We start from the raw sequence: 21,166 nt of genomic DNA, 5'->3' as shown, positions 1-21,166 counted from the left end.
TCTCATATAAAATCTTGCCTAAACTCTTGCAAGATTCCAGGGTAAACCCCTAAAATCTTGTGATATTTCTTGATTTCAATATATATTTATGTATTAATTAATTTGAAGCACTGTTGGAGGAGATCAGCTTCTCTAAAGCACGCATAGCATTGATGTAGAGGAAGAAAATCCAATTTCTTCTATAAAGCAATTGTGTCAATAGGATCAACCAAAATGACACTTAAGAGTTTGCAAAGTTTTGAGCCAGAATATTTTATTAGGTCAATCTACTATTACACCTTTACTGAGGACTTTTAAGTAGTACATGGGTATGTGTAGTAATTTGTTCTGCCTCTCTTTTTAATTTCCAGCTTCTCAAATCTGGAGGCATCCCACTCTTTGTCATAGCAAAGATGGAATTACTTCTCCTCTTACAACCCTTCCATCAGAGGCGCTGCAAACAGAAGCCATAAAATTATTCAAGGTAAGCATGATGCAACTTTTCAGTAATAACTTTTTCAGAATTTTTCCCTTAAAATATCCTGTTTAAATATTCAGCCACTTAATCATAGTAAGTTATGACTAGAATGATTTATAAGCCTTGTAAAAATATATTTATGTTTTTAATCTTTATGTACACCGCCCCAAGACCTTCAGGAGAAGGGCAGTATATAAATAAAATTATTATTATTATTATTATTATTATTATTATTATTATTATTATTATTATTATTATTATTATTATATAATTTTTTTAAAAAAATCCTTAACCCTTGCTTCCAATATTTCCTTTTACCTTTACTTATAATTAAAATATCAAATTAGGTAATTTTAGCTTATTGGAAGTTACAGTTCAGGCTGTCTTGCAAATGTTAGATGTGTAATACATCAAAAGATAACTGTGTAAACAAGCTTAAATTATAAAAATCCAAATCTTTTTGAAGAAACCGTCCAGAATGCATGTACTAGCAATTGCATAAGGGAAGATCTGTTTTAAGCAAAGGTTCAGAGTTCCACCGTAAAATTCAACTCTGGCTTTTAAATGCTGAAAGATGATCATTCCTGTATTTCTAAAGATAATTTTTGACAACTTTCCACAGTGAGAGTGCTCCATGTCCACAAAGGAAATTCCCCTTTGGCAATTATTTGTCATATTCAAGACAGTGAAAGGATAATTACTAAAGGCCAAGCTTTGGTTTTGAATAAGTGTTGTACTTAATTTGAATAAGTATTTACAGACTGCACTGTAACTAATGCAACTGCTGAATATGGTTTATTTTATTTATTTTATTTTTATTCCATCTTTAGAACTTTATAAGTAACTTAAGGTGGCAAACTCTTTCCTCTTCCTCTATTGCCCCACAACAACCCTGTGTGTGGAGGGTGGGGAAGGACGAGAGAGTGTGACTAGCCCAACAGCTTTCATGCTTAAGGTGGAACTAGAACTCACAGTCTCCTCATTTTTAGGCTAGCACATTAGGCTAGCACATTAACCACTGCTCAAACTGTTTCCCTTATTATGAAGGGAATATAATCAATATTTAATAAGAGTGTATTTCAGTTATTATAGATTAGGACGTAATAATATAAAAAGCCTCAGTCACTGTCAATCAGGATAGACAATATAATTCTCAATGAACAAATATGATAACATTGCATAAGGTAATTGTACGATCCAGGGAGGTGAGAGGAGTTTAAATAGCAACTGATCTTAGTTGAGCCAGTAGAAATGGATTTGTTTTCTCACTATTTCTCACCATTCTCTGAGTCTGGTGGGAATAAAAAGAAAGGGTAACATTAGCTGCTAGCCACCATGACAGTAAAAAATAAGGAACTGGTTTTTCTTTTTTCAGTGTTCATTTCTATCCAATAGGTACTTGTTATCTACCACTGATATGGATTTGTTATTCAAAGTGGTTTCTTAATGTGATGAAATCAGAGTTGATGTAGCACTTTGAAATTTAAAATACACATCTGAATTTCCTCTGTGTTATGCTTTTTTCTAGACATGCCAGTTGTTTATCAATGCTGCTGTGGATTCCCCGGCTATTGACTACCATGTGTCTTTGGCCCAAAGTGCATTGCAAGTCTGTCTCACACATCCAGAGCTTCAGAATGAAATATGTTGTCAGTTGATAAAGCAAACAAGGAGACGGCAGCCACCAAATCAAATAGGACCAGTTCAGGTGCTAAACATATTATAGCAAATATCAGTCACTCCTGTACTGAGGATGGATGGTATAGGTTTTTTTATTAAAAGAGTGTGCAATAAGAACACTAAAAATATACAATAGACTGTGATAAAAATAGTCTGCTTTTACTTTCTTAATTGTATCACTTCTTCTCTTAAATAGTAACTAACCTTGTTTCATCTCCAAAGATGTTTCATTCCAGGTAATTCCTTAATGTCACTTTCCTTTCCGGTTGTTATATACTGTTTTCTCTATTATCTGTCATTAAGCTGAAGTATAGAAAACCTATGAAATAGCAAAGTGAACTGGGCACAAACATACTGTGTGAATGCAATATTGCCATTTAAAAATTGTTTTGACTGAGTCTTGGCTATATTAATTCAACATATATTACATTCATTTGAAGAATGTAATTACACTGTGAATTTGTGATGAATTATACTACTATATAATATGTAACAAATAGTTTTGGATTGTCAAGCCAACTGTTAAAACAAATACATATTATATTTCTAATACTAGACTTGAGAGTTTGCATTATCTGAGTTTTATGTATCTACCAATTTTCCCTTTTCCTTTCTATTGTATTCTCCTGTCTATTGTCTGATTTTGTTTATCTTCACTCTAATCTTACAAAAGTATACACAAAACTAATGGCTTTAAACTGAATTCTCAGAGGTTGGTGTCTGTTATTATCATAGGCTTTGCTTGAAGACAATTTGATCCTGAAAGAAACTTGAGGCGATGATTCTGCTTTTCTTTCTTGACTAGGCCTGGCAGCTTTTAGCACTCTGTGTTGGACTCTTCCTCCCACAACACCCATTCCTTTGGGTCATCAAACTTCATTTGAAGAAGAATGCAGATTCCAGGTATATATTATGAAAAATAAAATCACTGAAATCTAAAAATTGCTTTTTATTACTGAAATATTGGAATGGAATGTAACATAGAAACATAAAACATTATCACATATAGCAGTTTAATTATTATTGTGACCTCAGTGAAATAACCTCGGATGCTATCACTTCAGCATTCTTTTTTTCACATTTAAAATCCAACTTGGGCTCCAAATTGGAAACTTAGTAGACTTGTTGAGGAAGGACCAGCTAATGGCTAAGGCTAAGGCTAACAATAGGCACTGGCCTAAGGTATGAAAGTTTAAGAGGCCCCAATGTTGTCCCCTCTTCCAAAACCAAAGGTTATTCTAAAAATGCAAATCTTTACATTGGCAGGTAGCACCCTCAGTTAATGTGACCCAGGGGTGCCATCTACCCTTGAGCTGGTACAGCATTTAAATGACTGTATTGCATTTCACATATGTATTTCACAGCTATGTTTGAAGAGATTGGGAAAGGTACAAAATATTTAATAATATATCTCTTGAAAAATTAAATACTAGAATGAAATTTAGTTGGCTTTTTCTTGACATCATTCTCTGTTAAAAGAGGGGAGATATTCAATAAACGGTTAATCCATAGTTCACAAGAAAGATGAAGTTATTGCATTCATATTTTGGTTAAGGCTATGAACCAATAGATTTCCCAGTTTAGCTCTATCTTTTGTCCTGCCTTCTAGCCTTTTATGTTTTTTTAAAATATATATATATATTAATATAGATTAAAAGAGCAACATGTTCAAAATCCATATAAACAGCATGTTGTCTGGTTACAATTCTTTTGAGTAACATTCATCATAGTAACAATAATAGCATTCTCCAATAGTAATCTCATAATAACAGTGCTTTTCCCTCATAATATATTAATTGTTAATACTAATCAAAATTAATCAAAATTAATAAGTTACAGAAAACAATCCTAATAATAAAATTAATCTTTCTCTTATATTTTTCGAAGTTCTAACTCGTTTCTCTCATCCAACCACCAATAGAACAGATCCCATACCTCAAAATATTCTTCCTTTTCTTTAATTTCAAAAGTTAGTTTATTCATTTCTGCACATTCTAACATTTTTGTTATTATCTTATTTTCTGTGGGGATCTCCTCGCCCTTCCAATATGTGAACATGATTCCGGCTGCTGTTAACACATGTATTATTAAGTATGCATTTCTTTTACTGTATTCGTCTGGTATGATGACGTATATAATCCACAGATTTGTACTATGACATATTAAACACTTTTAAACATTAACATGACCATTTGAAATCTGTTTTAAAATATGAAGCCATAAAGACTAGCTTTGTGCCTACAGGACTGAATTTGGAAAATACGCAATTTACTGTCAACGATGTGTAGAAAGAACACAACAGAATGGTGACAGAGAAGCCAGACCATCGAGAATGGAAATTCTTTCAACACTTCTAAGAAATCCCTACCATCATTCCTTGCCTTTTAGCATTCCAGTACATTTCATGAATGGCATATACCAGGTAAAATTAAGCTTAAAATAATGTAAAATTATAATGGGAAGATAAAATCACAAATGCCACAGATATTTAAAGATTTCAAGGTTTAATTGCCCCCTTACTGATAAACAGATAGTTTTCAATCTGAATGCAAGTTTATGTGTGCACATTTTTATTCAGTAAATACAATTTGACCAGATAAAATGAATATACATTTTAATTAGAAAAACAATTTGTAGCAATTTATAATAAATTATTCATGCTGGTTTTGGTGTTATGTGCAGTTGTTTTATAGTATTGAAGATTTCTGAATATTACCATGGAGGCTGGTGTGGTCTTCAGAAGAGATAATTAGCTCTAGTGATTTTGTGTGGTGCTTGTAGTAGACATAATTTCTTTCTTCTAAAGTTTCCAATCAGAGGATTGGTGATTTCATCTAGCCAAGATAAATCCATTGCAACCAAGCAAGTACAATAAGAAGCAAATATAGGGTATATCTAGAGGAGGAAGAGAGTACCCACAGGTTCAGTAATATACCTTTCAATTACTGTAGACTCAAAAGCTTATTATTCATTGGTTCATTGTCTATGGCTTTACAATGGGACATATATATGTAATTGTAATTGTAGGACTCAGGTGGTGCTATTTTGGAAAATATATCTCTTTGATTCTACCCATATTTTTATCTTTACATTGTATAATTTTCCTTAGCTTTATATCATATATTTGTATTTTCAGTTTGATTTGGATACATAGATGCAGTGGTGGGATTCTACCGGTTCGCACCGGTTCGGTAGAACCGGTTGTTAAGTAGTTAGGAGAACCGGTTGTTAAAAGAAATCTCCTTTTGTTTTTTTCCACTTTACAGGGTTAATCCTGTAAGGAATTACAACATTCGGTGTTGTTTCCTAGCCTAATCTTTATTGCCCTGTTTACAGAAACTGCCTCTCCGGCAGTATGCCTAGACTTACTGTCACTTCAGGTTCCGGAGGTTCTCAGAGGTTTTTTTTTTTTTGCTTGACTTTCTTAAAGGGGAAGGGTTGTTTTAAGCTTTTTACACCGCTGTTGGGAGAAAATACTCCCCTGTTGGAGTTCTTCCAGCCAGGGTGCAATGATCAGCACTTTGAAGAAATAATTGAATAACGAAGCAGAAGCTTTTAATGACAAGGAACCAAGATGAGTGACATTCAGCAAGGCTTATTGGCTAGCTAGAAAGATTGACATTCAACGTGAGTTTACATACCCTTTCTGACTTTTGCTCTAAAACTGGTTTTTGGTGAAGTTTAATTCTGTGCTTGGTGATCTTTAATCCTGTGTTTAGTGATGAGATAATTTTCCCTATTCAGTTTGTTTGGAAGGAAAAATGTTAATCTCTGTTCCTGAAAAAAACCAGCTTTGGAAATCTGACTAGTTCTGTGTCTATTTGTTCTGGCAATTGGTTTAACAAGCAACAGATACTCTGTTTGCTCCTTTGCTTCATTCTGGAGAGCTTAAATGATCTCTCTGCTAAAGGATTTCACTTTATGAGCAAGAATTGGCTGCTGATAGTATCACTACATTTTAACTATTTTAATTCTTCAAGGTGCTCTGGCACCCTCCCTGATTTGCAACTCCAGTTTGCAGGTATTTCTAATCTAATGATTGGTACTTAGGGCAGCTTTTTGCAAGCAAAGAAGCTTTTTGTATTTTTGTACAGATAATCCTTGATTTACAACAGTTACAATGGCACTGGAAAAAGTGACTTATGACCGTTTTTCACACTTATGACCACTGCAGCAAACTGTCATTAGGGCAAAGAAGCGATGCCACATGACCACCTGGCCATGGCCACCCGGTCACATGAAGCACTGCAGTTGTGAAATGAGTGACACAGTTGTTAAGAATGCTGCAAAGGGCATAAATGATGACCAGTCATAAGTGCGAGGACTGGTAAAAAGTGCGAGGACCTGTCAGAAATCACTTTTTTCAGCCCTCTGAGTAGTCCTTTTGTGCATATGGACTACTCAGAGGGCTGAAAAAGTTATTTTTGACCGGTCCTTACACTTGACCGGTCCTCGCACTTACGACTGTCCTCACATTTTATGTTTTGCGCTCTGTCTTGTCACCGTGATGAAGAGAAGCAGTTGTGAAATGAGTGACACTGTTGTTAAGAATGCTGCAATGAGCATAAATGTGAGGATGGTCATTAAGTATGAGGACCAGTCAAAAGTGCGACGACCAGTCAGAAATGACTTTTTCAGCCCTCTGAGTAGTCCCTATACACATAGCCACGCCCACCCAGTCACATGACCACCAAGCCATGCCCACCCAAATAACATCATAGAACCGGTTGTTAAAAAAATTGAATCCCACCAAGGAGGTAGAACATCCTTGAATCCAGTCCTCTACATGTTACTTTTGTACTTTCAGCATGATAGTTGTTACTTTAAAATCTAATATTCAAGTTTGGTGCAAAATTAATTGATGTAAAATTTATGTGGTCTGCACAGGTTGTTGGATTTGATGCTTCTACCACTGTTGAAGAATTTTTGAGCACGCTTAATCAGGATACAGGAATGAGAAAACCTGCACAGTCAGGATTTGCCCTATTTACTGATGATCCTTCCGGCAAGGATATTGAACATTGTCTTCAAGGAAACATCAAAGTGAGCAACTATTTTAATAGTTTAGCTACTTTATATATATATTACAGATAAGAGAATTAAGATTCTCTTAACTATAATGTGTTAATTTTTTTCTAGATGCAAACAAAGTAGTATAATAAATGGTGAAGATTTTTGTATTTGTTAAATTTGTTAAATTGTCAAAATTTGTTAAATTTTGTTCATAATTTTCAAAACATTCATTAAAATATCATTGGAAAAGAATAACTGTAAAAATGTTCAGTGCTTTCGGTCTAATATGAGTGTAATACTCTATCACAGCTGATTTGCATGACATTGTTAAGAGCCAGTAAAACAATTCCCCCTCGTTCTTACTTTATTCCAAAATAAGTTTAAGCAAATATCCTTTCAGCACAATAAAAGAATTTTTAACCAAAATGTACAATATAGGGCAATTCATGGAATAAACCTGTTCTTCATGGCTTTCCTTGTAGATCTGTGACATTATTTCTAGATGGGAGCAAGCCTCTAAAGAGCAGCATCCAGGAAAATGTGAAGGCACAAGAACAGTTAGGCTTACTTACAAAAATAGGTATAAAATAATGAATTTCTATCTATCTACTATCACTATAAAACTTTGCACTTTAGAATACATTTATATCTTGTTTTCTGCATGAAGCTACTTTTTAAGATTTAAGGACAAAAGATCTAGGAGGATCCACCAGAAACTTCCTTTCTTAGCTTGCATATCTCCTAATAAGACTGCAAAAATTCAGAGGAAACTAAAGTTACCGGCTTAATTGGATTCCATCGGAGAAAGTCATTTCCATATTGAAAGCAACTTGTAAACAAAGATGGTAGTGCACCAAGGAGAAACAAGTAGAAACTGGTCCTCCTGTCTACAGTCTTCTGGTCTTGTGTTCTGAGAAAGGAGATTTCCTGCTGAACATCGAAATTCAGATTATTATTTTAGCCTTGTCTTGGTTGCCTTTTTTATCTCCTTGCCTTATTTCTTGTGATTTTCCTGCTGCATGGCTACCTTATATTTTTTTTCCTATAAAAGGTTTATAATACTGACATTTAGCTAGAACCTATGTGAATATCACATTAAAAATGTTTCTTTTATTGCATTGTGCCACTGTAGTCTTAAAATTTCTCTCTTTTGATATTTCTACAGAGGGCATAATTTTCCATGAATTCAGTTTTAAAATGATCAGATTTCTTTTTAGTAGTCTTTAAAATGTGTATTACTAGAACTGACTTTATATATATTTCAGTACCTTATAATTTATTCCCTGCACATACTGCACATACTATGTGATTATCAGCATTTAACATATCACTGTTTTCTTTTACAGGCTCTATTTTTCAGTACAAATCCGGGGAGAGACAGAAAGAGAAAAGCTACTGTTAATGTATCAGACAAATGATCAAATTATAAATGGGTTCTTCCCTGTAAATAAAGATCTGGCACTAGAATTGGCAGCACTTCTGGCCCAGGTAATTATGTTTCTGATTTTCCAGTTGTCTGCCTTTAATGTAGATTTCTTTTATGATGATATAATAAAGCATAGATAAATCAGTTACTCTTATGTTCTGGAATGTTAGGCCTTATGCTTGGAATAATTCTTTTTTTATCTGAACCCAAAGCCTTATCAAATCGGTGAAATTCAACATTTTATTTTCTGGTAATAGCCAAACTGTGAAAGTAAAACAGTGATGCTGGAGAATTGATCTTTAAATATCTTTCCAAATGATAAGTGTTAATGTTAATGCTAAGTAGCATTTTCGAAATTTGCTACCTATAATAAGAGTTGTCCAGGCCCACATAATGTATAGGAGGATTCAATATATATTTTTTTTATTACTGGTTTATATGCTACTCCAATTCTAGAGACTCTATTGACACCTTGCTTTTTATAAAGTATGCTTTATGTATATTTTTTGTTAATTTAGTTTTTAATGTTTAGGGAATGTGTCAATTCTAGCAAAGGTATATATGAGAGGTATACATTAGAAAAATACGTTAGCCAAACAAAAAGAAAAAGGTTCAAGAAATGGGAAGGACAGTTTGATAAGAAAAACAAGTTCCTTTTTATTATTTTAAGGAGTGCTTGAGTAGTCTATGGGAAGTACTAAACCTTTTAGGCTTTTTCAAACAGGGGGGGAAATGGCATTTTCCGAATAGCAAAATACTGTGATTAGGAAGAAAAAGTGTTTTTCCACAGAATACTTTTAATGCAGAAACATTAACATGCCATAAATTAACTTTTTGTGATGCATTTGAATCCCATTTAATAATGATGAAATATATCAATGTCTTATGAAATACAGGAAAATGGCTTAAAAACAGACATAATTTGCCTTAAAGGGAAATTTTTTATTTCATAAATAACTGGAGTGGTAGAGATGATCCAGACAGAACATTGGTATGAATAGAAGTATTTTTCAGTCCATATCCAGACCAGTATCTCTTGATTGCTGATAGTGTTTGAACTATATGGTCACAGTATAAATGGCCTGGCAGTGTTTCTCTATGGATATGCAATATATCAACATCTAGTGATCCATATCACAAATTCAGTGTTTGTTGGGTTTGAAAGCAACATTCTGCCTTATATAGTCCAAGAGCAGAAAAATACTATAGTGACTTCATCTGAGTTTAAGTCTACTTAAAGAAAATGATGGTTACTCTTCACATAAAACACCACAATACCACAAACACCAAATGTTTATATTTAATTCTACTGGCATCTAGATGTTGGTGTGTCCTATACACAGAATGCAGCCATTTTTGGCCTCCCAAAGCCCTGCCCCATGTGTCCCATTTTTACTAAAAATGGGTCCGTTTTTTGCAAAAACAGGGCACACAGAGGCTTTGGGAGGCCTGCAGAGTGCTCCTGTGGGCTGGGGAGGAAAAAGTTTTTTTTTCTTGCTTATCTCTTCAAAATCTTGGTGCATCTTATGCACCAGCGCACCTTATAGTCGAAAAAATACGGTATATGATTTCATTGACTGTTTTTATTTATTTCTATTTGTATTGTATCTCACCTTTATTATTTTTACAAATAATGCAAGGCAGCAAACATATCCAACACACCTATTTCCTAATTTCTGCATCAAAAACTTTTAGCTTCTAAAAGTAAGTTTACAACACTTAGATTTATTACAATTATTTAAAAGATTACCGAGAACATACACAGTACATTATAGATATTAGATTATAGATGCTTAAGTATCTATATGCTTAAGTACAAAATGCTTTTGTAATCACTTTTTTGTTCACTATTTTTTCCTTATGCTGCTTATTCACAAGGTGGAAATAGGAGATTTTGAAAGACCTTTCTCAACTCCAGCAGGTCAAGTAACTTCCCTGTCAAAATCTAATCAAACTTTAAAACAAGTTGTAGAGAAATTTTACCCCAAAAGATACAGAGATAATTGTTCAGAAGAACAATTAAGGTATGTTACTAATACTTATATTTTTAAAAAAGCTGCAAATAGAACTACATAAAGGTCCTGTTAAATGTTTCAGTAATTTTCATTTCTTAGACAGAGACTAGGCAAGTTGGATAAATTATTTCAAAACATGTGATTAACACCCAAATTAAATGTACACTATTGTTTTTTTAATATTTAATAGTTTCATTTTTTATATTTATTATGAAAATTATTGTAGTTGCAGTTTTCTGAATATACGATGGTAAAAGAAATAATGTGCAACAAAAGGTAAAACATACATTGTAAATTGGAAGAGTACTGTACATGTGACTATCTGCTCCATTTTCTCATCATACAGATTTTTTTTCATTTCTATTGCCAGTAAACTGGAAATTATCTCATATCACAATCATATTAACTAAATCCAAAATTTAAAAAGTTACAGAACAATGCTACCTCATTTCATATATATATATATATATATATATATATAGACATAAACACTGTATATACATATACATATTTTGCTTCATAAAAGTCAAATAATAATTCATTTTATCCCATATTGTTTTATTTTATATTTTTCTCCTTATGCTTCATCTTAAAAGACAGCTTTACCAGAGATTATCAACCAAATGGATGGCTCTTCGTGGGCATACTGCTGTAGATTGTGTGCGCATTTACCTTGCTGTGGTACGGAAGTGGCCTCTCTATGGTGCCAAACTGTTTGCAGCAAAAGTAAGAAAAATAGTTTTTCACTTTCTTCTTTAGCAGGAAAAAAAAAATATTTGCCTGTATACTGTTTCCTTGCACTTTCTACCCTTGCCATTAAAAATAATTAAAGCATTTAGTAATCAATATCTTATGTGTGTTTTATAAATGTATTGAATAGAGCAGGAAATATTCAATGGGTAAGGATCATGATCATAGCATCAACACTTTAATCAATTCAGGAATGGCCATCCACATTTGAAAACTTCCAGTGAGGGTGACTCCATCATTATTCTAGGAAAACTATTTAATTGCAAAATTCAATCTAACCAGTGTAGAGTACAATTCAGGGGCGAATTCCAGCAGGTTCTGACAGGTTCTGGAGAACCGATAGTGGAAATTTTGAGCAGCTCGGAGAACCAGTAATAGAAATTTTGAGTAGTTTGGAGAACCAGCAAATATCACCTCTGGCTGGCCCCAGAGTGGGGTGGGAATGGAGATTTTGCAATATCCTTTCCCCAGGAGTGGGAAGGGAATGGGGATTTTGCAGTATCCTTCCCCTGGAGTGGGGTGGGAATGGAGATTATGCTTTATCCTTCCCTTGTCACGCCCACCAAGCCACACCACACCCACCAAGCCACGCCCACAGAACCGGTAGTAAAAAAAAATGGATTTCACCACTGGTACAGTTGCTCCCATGATCTTCTAAGGCTGCTGAGTGATATAGCTATAGACAAAACTGATTGCATCCTGCATTATCTGCCCAATTCTTCAGTTTTCTTAGCAAGGTTTTTCAGAAGAGGTTTGCCATTTCTTCCTTCCTATGGCTAAGAGAGAGTGACTGGTCAAATGTCACCCAATTATCTTTGTACCTAAGATGGGACTGGAAGCTATAGTCTCCCAGTTTCTGGCCTACTTTTAAATTAATACATTGCACTGGCTTTCTTATTTGAACTATATAAATTGTATGTATGTATGGTTGTTTTGATTTCACTTTATGTTTGAGCATAATAGAGTAGTCCAAAAGCAGGAAAATTTGATTATAATAAAAGCAGAGTTGGAATGAGGTTACTGAGGCAAGAATCCAAATTTGAGCATTTATGACAAGTGATTATCTAGTCTCTTCCTGAATACATTTAGAAAAGGGGAACCCATGTCTCTGTAATATTGTTTGTGTTTCCAGAGGAAACACCAATAAATTTCATTGCTTACCTTCAGGTAGTTTCTTTTTATGGAATTATTCATTGTTTCAGTTATTAATTTAAAATGTAAAACAGTTTGTTATTATATATAATGTCATAACTACAGTTACGTAGGTACTGTATGTATATTTATTGTGTTGTTTTGTTTGTTTTTAGCTTTTGACAGCATCCACACCAGAGAGCAAATTGATATGGCTTGCTGTTTCTGAAAATGGTATTAATATTCTTGAATACAACTCCATGGTAAGGAGAAAGTAGTTTGAATGCTTTATACATAAATGAATGGTATTTATACCTGCAAAGGTTATTTACAGTATTAGACCAGCTTAAATAAAATCAGAATTCAGCACACTTATAACTGTGCCCTAAAGGAAGCATCCTGTACAACTGGTTGTTGTTGATTTAAATTGTCACTATTAGAAAATAGTGTTGAAATTTTTTTTTAACTAGTACTAATATGGCAATTACAATTTTTAATATAAAGGGGGAAGTATATTCAGACTTGCAATATTGTTGTCAGTCTTTTTGAGGTAGACCAGACAAGAAACCCTAATATCTTGCAAGTATGAACTTGACCACCCACCTCCCTTTACCCTACAGAGAACTCAGAGCTAAGTCTGAGATGTTTTCTCAAATTATATTTCTGCTTTGGACTAAGATTGTTCTTATCTAACCATTGTTTTGGCTATGGCTCTTCCTCCTATTCTTCAAGGTTATTCTCACACCCCATTACAAAGGGTTATTTCTTAAAAAGTATGTCTTAGACCATAATGCCAAATACTTGTTCTAAAAAATAAGTCTCATTGGAATGGATTCAGAGTTAATCATATTTAATATAGTTAATTAAAATCAAAAGGGCTGAATTTAATTAGATATTGCCTCTCTGCTTTTATCGGATATTCTTGAAGTATGATTAAGTCAGGATCCAATCTACCGGTATATATAATTCAATAAACATTATGATTGTGAATATATCCTGGTTTATTTATAAATGTATTCTATGTCTATGTGAGATAATATGTAGTGAGCATGTTGTACAGTATTTTGGTTGAATTGATTCTGTGTTGGTGACTTTCATAACAAAGATTTAGAATGCAGTCCTGACAGATTATTACTGAAATGAAACATTCCCTTATAATCCATTCTAAACGCTACGTAATTCCTGAGTTCAAAGCCATGCCTATGAAAATAAATAGACATTATTTTTTCTCTTTATTTCTTTTCCCTCTCTTTCATGGAACATCATTTCTATTGGACTTCTAAGCGATTAATACTGACATATTTATATAAGAACCTAGTGACCTTTGGAGGTTATCAAGAAGACTTTATGCTGGTGGTAAACAACATGAGTACAGAAGAGAAGCATACTGAAAAATTCTTGTTTACTTTTGCCAAACCAAAGGTTAGTATATTAACCAAAATTGTTTACCAACTTTAAATGACATTGCATATGTAGAACAAAAGTAGACATCTAACACTCTTAGAAATCTCCCTGCTTAATTGACTTTTAAGTTTTGTTTTTAAAAATGCTTTTCATCTTATATGTAAGGTTGGCATGACTCAAAACAAACAATTGGCACCATTTTTATTTTAAAAAACATCTCTAGTTTCCAGATGGGTCTCAGGTATTTAGATGGCTGTAACTAATCCTTTGCTTAAACCTAAACAAAATGTAAAGGTAAGTGGAAGGGTTGCAAAATACATGCAGGAAGGACTAGGACTGGCCTTTTATTAAATGTGTATTTTGTGATTGGCTACAATTGTTAGATGAATCAAAAGTTGGAATTAAGATTGCTGGGAGAAATATCAACAACCTCAGATATGAAGATGATACCACTTTAATGGCAGAAAGTGAAGAGGAACTAAAGAGCCTCTTGATGTGGGTGAAGAAGGAAAGTGCAAAAGTTGGCTTGAAACTCAACATTAAGAAAACTAAGATCATGGCATCTGGCCCTCTCAATTCCTGGCAAATAGATGGAGAAGAAATGGAGGTAGTGACAGATTTTATTTTCCTGGGCTCCAAGATCACCACAGATGGGGACTGCAGCCAAGAAATTAAAAGACACTTGCTCCTGGGGAGGAAAGCTATGGCAAATCTAGACAGCATACTAAAAAGCAGAGACATCACCCTGCCAACAAAAGTGCGTATAGTCAAGGCTATGGTTTTCCCAGTTGCAATGTATGGTTGTGAAAGTTGGACCATAAGAAAGGCTGAACTATGGTGCTAGAGAAGACTCATTTGGACTGCAAGGTGATCAAACCAGTCAGTCCTAGAGGAGATCAACCCTGACTGTTCTTTAGAAGGCAGATCCTGAAGATGAAACTCAAATACTTTGGCCACCTAATGAGAAGGAAGGACTCACTGGAGAAGAGCCTAATGCTGGGAAAGATTGAGGGCAAAAGAAGAAGGGGACGACAGAGAACAAGGTGACTGGATGGAGTCACTGAAGCAGTAGGCATGAGCTTAAATGGACTCCAGAGGATAGTAGAGGACAGGAAGGCCTGGAGGAACGTTGTCCATGGGGTCACGATGGGTCAGACATGACTTTGCAACTAGCAACAACAACAATCGTTATGAAAGCAATATATGAAATAAATGAGAAGAAGATAGAACCAAGAATGTTTAGGAAAATATCCTCAAAACAGTCAGATTCTGAGTTGTCTTCTCCCTTACAGTATTTGTTGTAAAAATCTTTTTGACCTATAATAGTGTTTCCTGATCTTTATTGAAGTATCATTTTCAAAATGCAAAATTATGTTTTCCAAATGGGTGGAGGCATTTCCAACAAGAAAAGCTGATACAATTTCTGTAGCTAGTTACATCAACTGGTACAAAGGCACCATACCCCCTCCTTCATATCCTTTGATTGATGGGCACACTTTGATAACAATATTATCAATGCATTGGAGAAAGCGTTGAATTGGAACTTTAAGACACACTCTACTTTTTGCTCCCCATTCTGTGTAGTCCAATTAGACAATTAAGATATATTAAAGGTGTTCTAAATGTATCATTACTATTAACTGCATGCATTTTGTTTCAGATCCTTGAGATTACTCTACTTATTGCCAGCTATATTAACAATTTTCATCAACAGAAGAAGACAATTCATGAATTTTCTGCTCCACAATCAAGAAATCCAAAATCTAATGATATAGAATGTCATTCATTTTTACTGCAAAACAGACCAACCAAAGGACCTACTTTATTATGAAAAATTCAAGTATCTATGAATAGTGGGACTAAATGTATGTCATTTATATTAGGTTATTATTTTGAAAGGACAGTGTTGTAAATTAGAAATTAAGAATAACTCTTGCACGTTTATTCTTCTACCAAGCTTGGGACTCTCAGATGTGAACTGTAAAAATCCAGGTGATCTCTGGATGACAATAAAAATATAGAAGAATGATCTTTTTTGCGTTGATAACTATCTGGATTTTTGCATCCTAGAAGTAATAGTCCTACTCAAGCTGAAAGCTGTGGTACACAAGAAATTGCATTTTTCTTCATAATTATTATAATATACAAAGTACAAAATAATATATATAGTATATATGGTAATCCAAATAGAATTATTCTGAGTAAACACTGTGAATTGGGTAACTAAAAATAATCAGAAGTTGGAGAAATAATAATAATCTTTATATACAAAGATTCATACAAAGCCTCTGCTTTCCTCCTTTTCTTCTAAACTCTTTCAGTTTTTTCTAAATAGCTCCTAGACTTAGAACTTCTAAAAAATGTGACTGCATCCACTTATCATGCTAAACTATCTCTTGTAAAATATGACAGAATTCTTGCAATGAGTATAGTAATTATAATTCTTTGACCAGGTCATAGTTTGTTTCTTCTCATTTAACTGCACTTATATTAGCTCTATGTTGATAAGTTAAGCGTTTGGCAAGGCAGAAAACATATTAGGAATAACCCAGATTGCGGGAATCCTTCCATGACTCATAGTTATAATGATTAAGCCAATAGCAAATAGTTGTTTCAATCTGTAGTTTACTTCTCTAAAACAAGTTAATGGTTTATTCGCTGATCCTATTTGCATATCACTTTAAGCTAAAAACAAGTAATTACATCTTGGAATGATATGTGAATATAGTATATATACAATAACTCATTTAGGGTGAAAGAGTGCTCCATCATAAAGATGTGTGCTTTCAGTCTTAATTGATCTAGATATAACCTTATAAACTACTTATTGAGAAAACTATTTCGCATTTAAATACCTGATAAAACTTCATAAAAAATTTTTCATTCTGGTACTTTCAAACAGATCTCTATCCATCATTTTTTTCTTCTGCTCTATTTTATTGGCTTGCAACTCTCAGGATAGAAATTTTGCTTTAGGGACAATATCTGTTGTTGGTACTGTGAAGTACTATTCAATTGTTACACATGCAAGTTAGCATAATGTTATATCATTTACTGATAAGCATACATGTATGAAGGTAGTTTTAGTTTTTTTAAAACTGTTGCTCATAAATTAATTCTAATTGAATTTATAAGCAATACTGTTTAAACAAAAGACAACTCTCTCTGAGTGGCATAATATTAGTTAACAGTACAAGACTACATGTACAATTATTAACAACTTAAATCAGCAATGCAAAAAAGTACACTTTGAATTCAAGATATATGATAAAAATATCAATTTCCATTTTCATTTGTGTAGTAGATAATCGATTGAAGAGTTGTAGGGTAGGGAAGGGAGAGATTATTTTAAATCTTTGCCAATCCACTTCACTCATTCAAAAAGCTGGCTGTTACATCTACTAGTCAATGTACACCTGGCCGAATTCTTTTAATTATTGACTCCTAAGGCAATTCACAGATCTGTTATTTATTTTTTACAAGTTTACAAAACCATTTATCACTATTGTTTATTATTTATTAAAATAATTTTACTCACTTATATTCTCATATATATATGAGTGCAGTGTCTGAATGTTGATAAATATATATCAAAACTCTGAGCAAAACTTGCCATTCTTCAGTTTTAAAATATGTGGTAAAATTTACAGAAATAATAATTTTAATAGATTTTACTAAAGAATTCTGTGGCACAGAGAATCACATGGTTGCTCTTAACTTTTTTTTAATGTGTCTTAGTGGCTAAGCCTGCCATAATGCCCTGGTATACAGTAGATAGTCACAACTTCTATACTTTCAATACTTGCTGGAATTATTTGGGCTACGAAAGAAGTATCCTGCTGGTGGAAAGGAGCTTTACGAATAGGACAGGATAAAATATGTACTAAAAGCAAGTACAGACAACTTGAGTATTATAAAAGCTGTTACTATCCCAGCACGGAGTTAGTAATGCTGATTTTTCTTCCACTAAAATAGAAAGGAAATTCAGAAAAAAGCGGAACTGAATATCTCAGCCAGATGTAGTCCATCAATCATGCTGTACTTTAATATTGTCCTGCTTCATCATCTTGTTTGCATTGTTCTGAGCATCTAGAAGTTAAAAAAACAATCTGGTTGTTTAGCAGGGAAAAACTATTTCTCATAATTCTTAAATGTTGGTAGATGTAGTCATTTTCACCCCCTCTCTTCTGGTGCCTTGGAGCATCTTAGAGTATCACTCTTAACCTAGTGAAGCTGAATGAAAGAATAAAAGCTCAATAAAGCTTTTCTTCTTTAGTTTCATCAGCACAATAATGGTTGACCTTAGAGCAGATGTGTCCAAGCCTGGTACCATGGGTCACATCTGGCCCTGGCTGGACAGATAGTAATGCAGCCCCACAAGATTGTAAACTTTGAAAATTATTATGTGCATTTTTATATAACTACATTATATACTTTATATGCTGTCCAAGACAATTCCTCTTCACTCAGTGTTGCCCAGGCAAGCCAAAAGTTTGGACAGTCATTCTCTAGAGGATACTACAAATGATTACAGCCTAGGAACTATTTCTCACCTCCCACAGTTTGTTACCTATGCAAAATTTCTCCTTTTGTTAAAAAAGAAAGTACTGATTTAAAAGAAACTATTGTTGCATAACCAACTAGCAGGGTGGATTTGATTTAAATCGAGTTGATTTAAATCACTAGTAAAAAGGCTTGATTTAAATCAACTCGATTTAAATCATAATTTTTAAAGGGCAACTGCCATCTCTGCTACTCCTTTGACCCACTGTTGACTCACCGATAGTCCCAGTGTTGCAGAATATACAGCCTCATGCTACATAACTAAGCTCCATTTCATGCTGAATAAACTAAATTATTTATGTATCTTAAATAGAAAACTATCTTATGATAGATTTTTACCCCAAAAGTTTTTTATTAAAATAAATTCGATAAAAATCAAAAAAATCCGATTTAAATCAAAAAAATTTTTTAAAAAAAATCATTGATTTTTATCCACCCTGCCAACTAGCATGTCTATAAATAAATTTCTGCAAATCTGTATATGTAGGGTTTCTGACATACTATGCTGCTAATTAGGACAAATTTGGGGAAATTTATTTTTGAAGACTTTTTAGACTTTAGAAGTGGGACCAGCATTTTCCAAAGCAAGTTCATTACATTTAATTAGCAGATCCATTTTCATGCTGGAAAATAAAAACTGCATAAAATTCTACCACCTTGAATTTTTAACCTGTGGTTTTTTTTTTTAATTTTCAAGGTACTTGGGCAAGAGCCCAACATAGCTCTATATTTGCTGCTGTCTCCATGTAAAATTAATAGTGGTACCCTGATATTCTTATAGAGGCTATGTATAATCATATTTCAATTACTGTACATTTTTATTAAAAAGAGACATATGTTTGCAACCATTATTCTCACTGTGATTCTGTTAAGAGATATGTGTATGCATAAACAGCTTACTGTTTGCAATGTTCACTACTGTAATAAACTAAGTTTAAACTGGATTGCACATCTGAATGTACATCTGTCCCTTTGTATTGTTCTAGATGCATCCTATCTATATGTATACTGGTACAACTAGCCATACATAACATTTATCTTCAAATGTTAAATATGGTACCCCATCCCAAAATAATGAAAACTGAAAATATATGCAATTTATATAAATGTAATCAAGAAATACTTTAATGGCTCTGTTATTTCAAATTGTCCTTAAAATTAACAAAATGTTAATGTATATTAGAATATTTATATTTATTTAATCTAGATATGCTTTTGTATAAAGTATTTTTATATAATTGTAAACCATTTTAACAAATAAAATAAATGAAGAAGAAGTCTGTATTTTGTCATATAGATTCAGGGTTAGATAGCGTGTCATATTTTAGAGCAGCGTTTTTCAAACTTGGCAACTTTTAAGATATGTGAATTTCAATTCCATGACCAGCTGAGAAATTCTGGGAGTTGATGTCCATTAAAGTTGCCAAGTTTGAGAAGCACTGCTTTAGAGCATTATTTAGTCAAAATATTCTTGCTCTCATTGCTCTTTCCCCTTTTACTTATTCAAAGCATTTAAACCACGCTGTCCAGCGACTGAACTTTTTTTTTATTTGAAACATTTTGCTGCTTACCCAAGTGGCTTCTTTGGATAAGCAGCGAAATGTTTCAAACCAAAAAGAAAAGCAGTCCTGTTGCCATGACTCAGCTTCCAGACAACTTTACCTGGACGACTGAGAATCTTCATCAATGTACTGTCCAGCCTAAATATTTCACAGATTGGCTTTAGGGGTAATTGGTTCTGCTCATTTGAGCAAGTAAATCCAAAAGGTTCGCTTCCAGATTGACTGCAGAGTGCTGCACTGCACAACTTTAAAAACTTGCAACAATCAACCAGGTATAACAGTTTCTAGGGAGGGGCTTGCTTGACCGGCTTTCAGAGGTCCAGAAATTTAGTAAAATGGAATAATCCTGAAAGCAGAACATGCAATATTCCAGTATTATTCCAGTATTTGAGAGGCTGCCAAAAAGAAGAGGCGGACAACTTATTTTCCAAAGCACCAGAGGGCAGGACAAGAAACAATGGTTGGAAACTGATCAAAGAGAGAAGCAACCTGGAATTAAGGAGAAACTTCCTAACAGTGAGGACAATTAACCAGTGGAACAGCTTGCCTTCAGAAGTTGTGGGTGCTTCATCACTGGAGATTTTTAAGAAGAGACTGGACAGTCACCTATCTGAAATGGTATAGGGTTTCCTGCTTGAGCAGGAAGGTTGGACTAGAAGACCTTCAAGGTCCCTTCCAGGTCTATTCTGATTGATTCTGACTGAAGAAAAAATTCTGCTGCGCGTGTTATGGAAACATTTTCCCCTAACGATCTTAAATTCTACGCTGACCAAACTTTTAATGACCCGCGTTTTACAAGCCCTTCAGTCCGGTAGTACCGATTCTAGCACGTTAACAACTTTGGGCGAGTGAGCAGGCAGGATTAAGAGCTACGCATAGAGAAAAAGTAAGCCCCGCGGTTTCTCTGGTGGCGACCAGAAAGATTTCTCTGACAATTCCCATCAAGAACTGCAATTCCCATAAAGCTCCGCTCGCAGGTTAGGCGCTGTTGCCATGGCGATCTGGGAGTAGATCAAGGCCTACAATTGTCGGCGCCGTTTTTGACGAAGTTGAGAAGAGATGCCTGGGGCCAGGTAAAGAGAAGACCTTTCGGGTTGGGTTTACCTTAGTGGGGACCCGTGACGTGTTACACGGGCTATTCCTGCTCTGGGGAGACTTGTGTGTC

At 34.1% G+C, this 21,166-nt stretch overlaps 2 protein-coding genes across 3 annotated transcripts in view; both read left to right on the top strand.

The window, feature by feature from the left end:
• The window catches only part of PLEKHH2 (pleckstrin homology, MyTH4 and FERM domain containing H2), a 64,890-nt gene extending 48,776 nt beyond the window's left edge, over positions 1–16,114 (top strand). For both annotated transcript variants that reach the window (XM_070948443.1, XM_070948435.1), the window contains exons 19-30: positions 351–463; positions 1,986–2,165; positions 2,943–3,040; positions 4,382–4,559; positions 7,025–7,180; positions 7,633–7,730; positions 8,497–8,638; positions 10,455–10,600; positions 11,188–11,317; positions 12,649–12,735; positions 13,757–13,894; positions 15,537–16,114. In XM_070948443.1, coding sequence (XP_070804544.1) covers positions 351–463; positions 1,986–2,165; positions 2,943–3,040; positions 4,382–4,559; positions 7,025–7,180; positions 7,633–7,730; positions 8,497–8,638; positions 10,455–10,600; positions 11,188–11,317; positions 12,649–12,735; positions 13,757–13,894; positions 15,537–15,707 — 1,637 coding nt within the window. In that variant the 3' untranslated portion in view covers positions 15,708–16,114. The remainder of the gene's footprint in view (positions 1–350; positions 464–1,985; positions 2,166–2,942; positions 3,041–4,381; positions 4,560–7,024; positions 7,181–7,632; positions 7,731–8,496; positions 8,639–10,454; positions 10,601–11,187; positions 11,318–12,648; positions 12,736–13,756; positions 13,895–15,536) is intronic.
• A 4,888-nt stretch (positions 16,115–21,002) lies between these two features.
• Positions 21,003–21,166, top strand: part of DYNC2LI1 (dynein cytoplasmic 2 light intermediate chain 1) — a 28,492-nt gene continuing 28,328 nt past the window's right edge. Inside the window, exon 1 of the mRNA XM_070948423.1 lies at positions 21,003–21,074. Coding sequence (XP_070804524.1) covers positions 21,061–21,074 — 14 coding nt within the window. The 5' untranslated portion in view covers positions 21,003–21,060. The remainder of the gene's footprint in view (positions 21,075–21,166) is intronic.

The sequence above is a fragment of the Pituophis catenifer genome, unplaced genomic scaffold (assembly GCF_029215685.1).
Source record: "Pituophis catenifer annectens isolate HBS135680 unplaced genomic scaffold, rPitCat1.0.hap2 SCAF_1, whole genome shotgun sequence".
Taxonomy (NCBI): domain Eukaryota; kingdom Metazoa; phylum Chordata; class Lepidosauria; order Squamata; family Colubridae; genus Pituophis; species Pituophis catenifer.
Note: the sequence above shows the minus strand (reverse complement) of the source record. Positions and strands in the feature narration are given on the sequence as shown.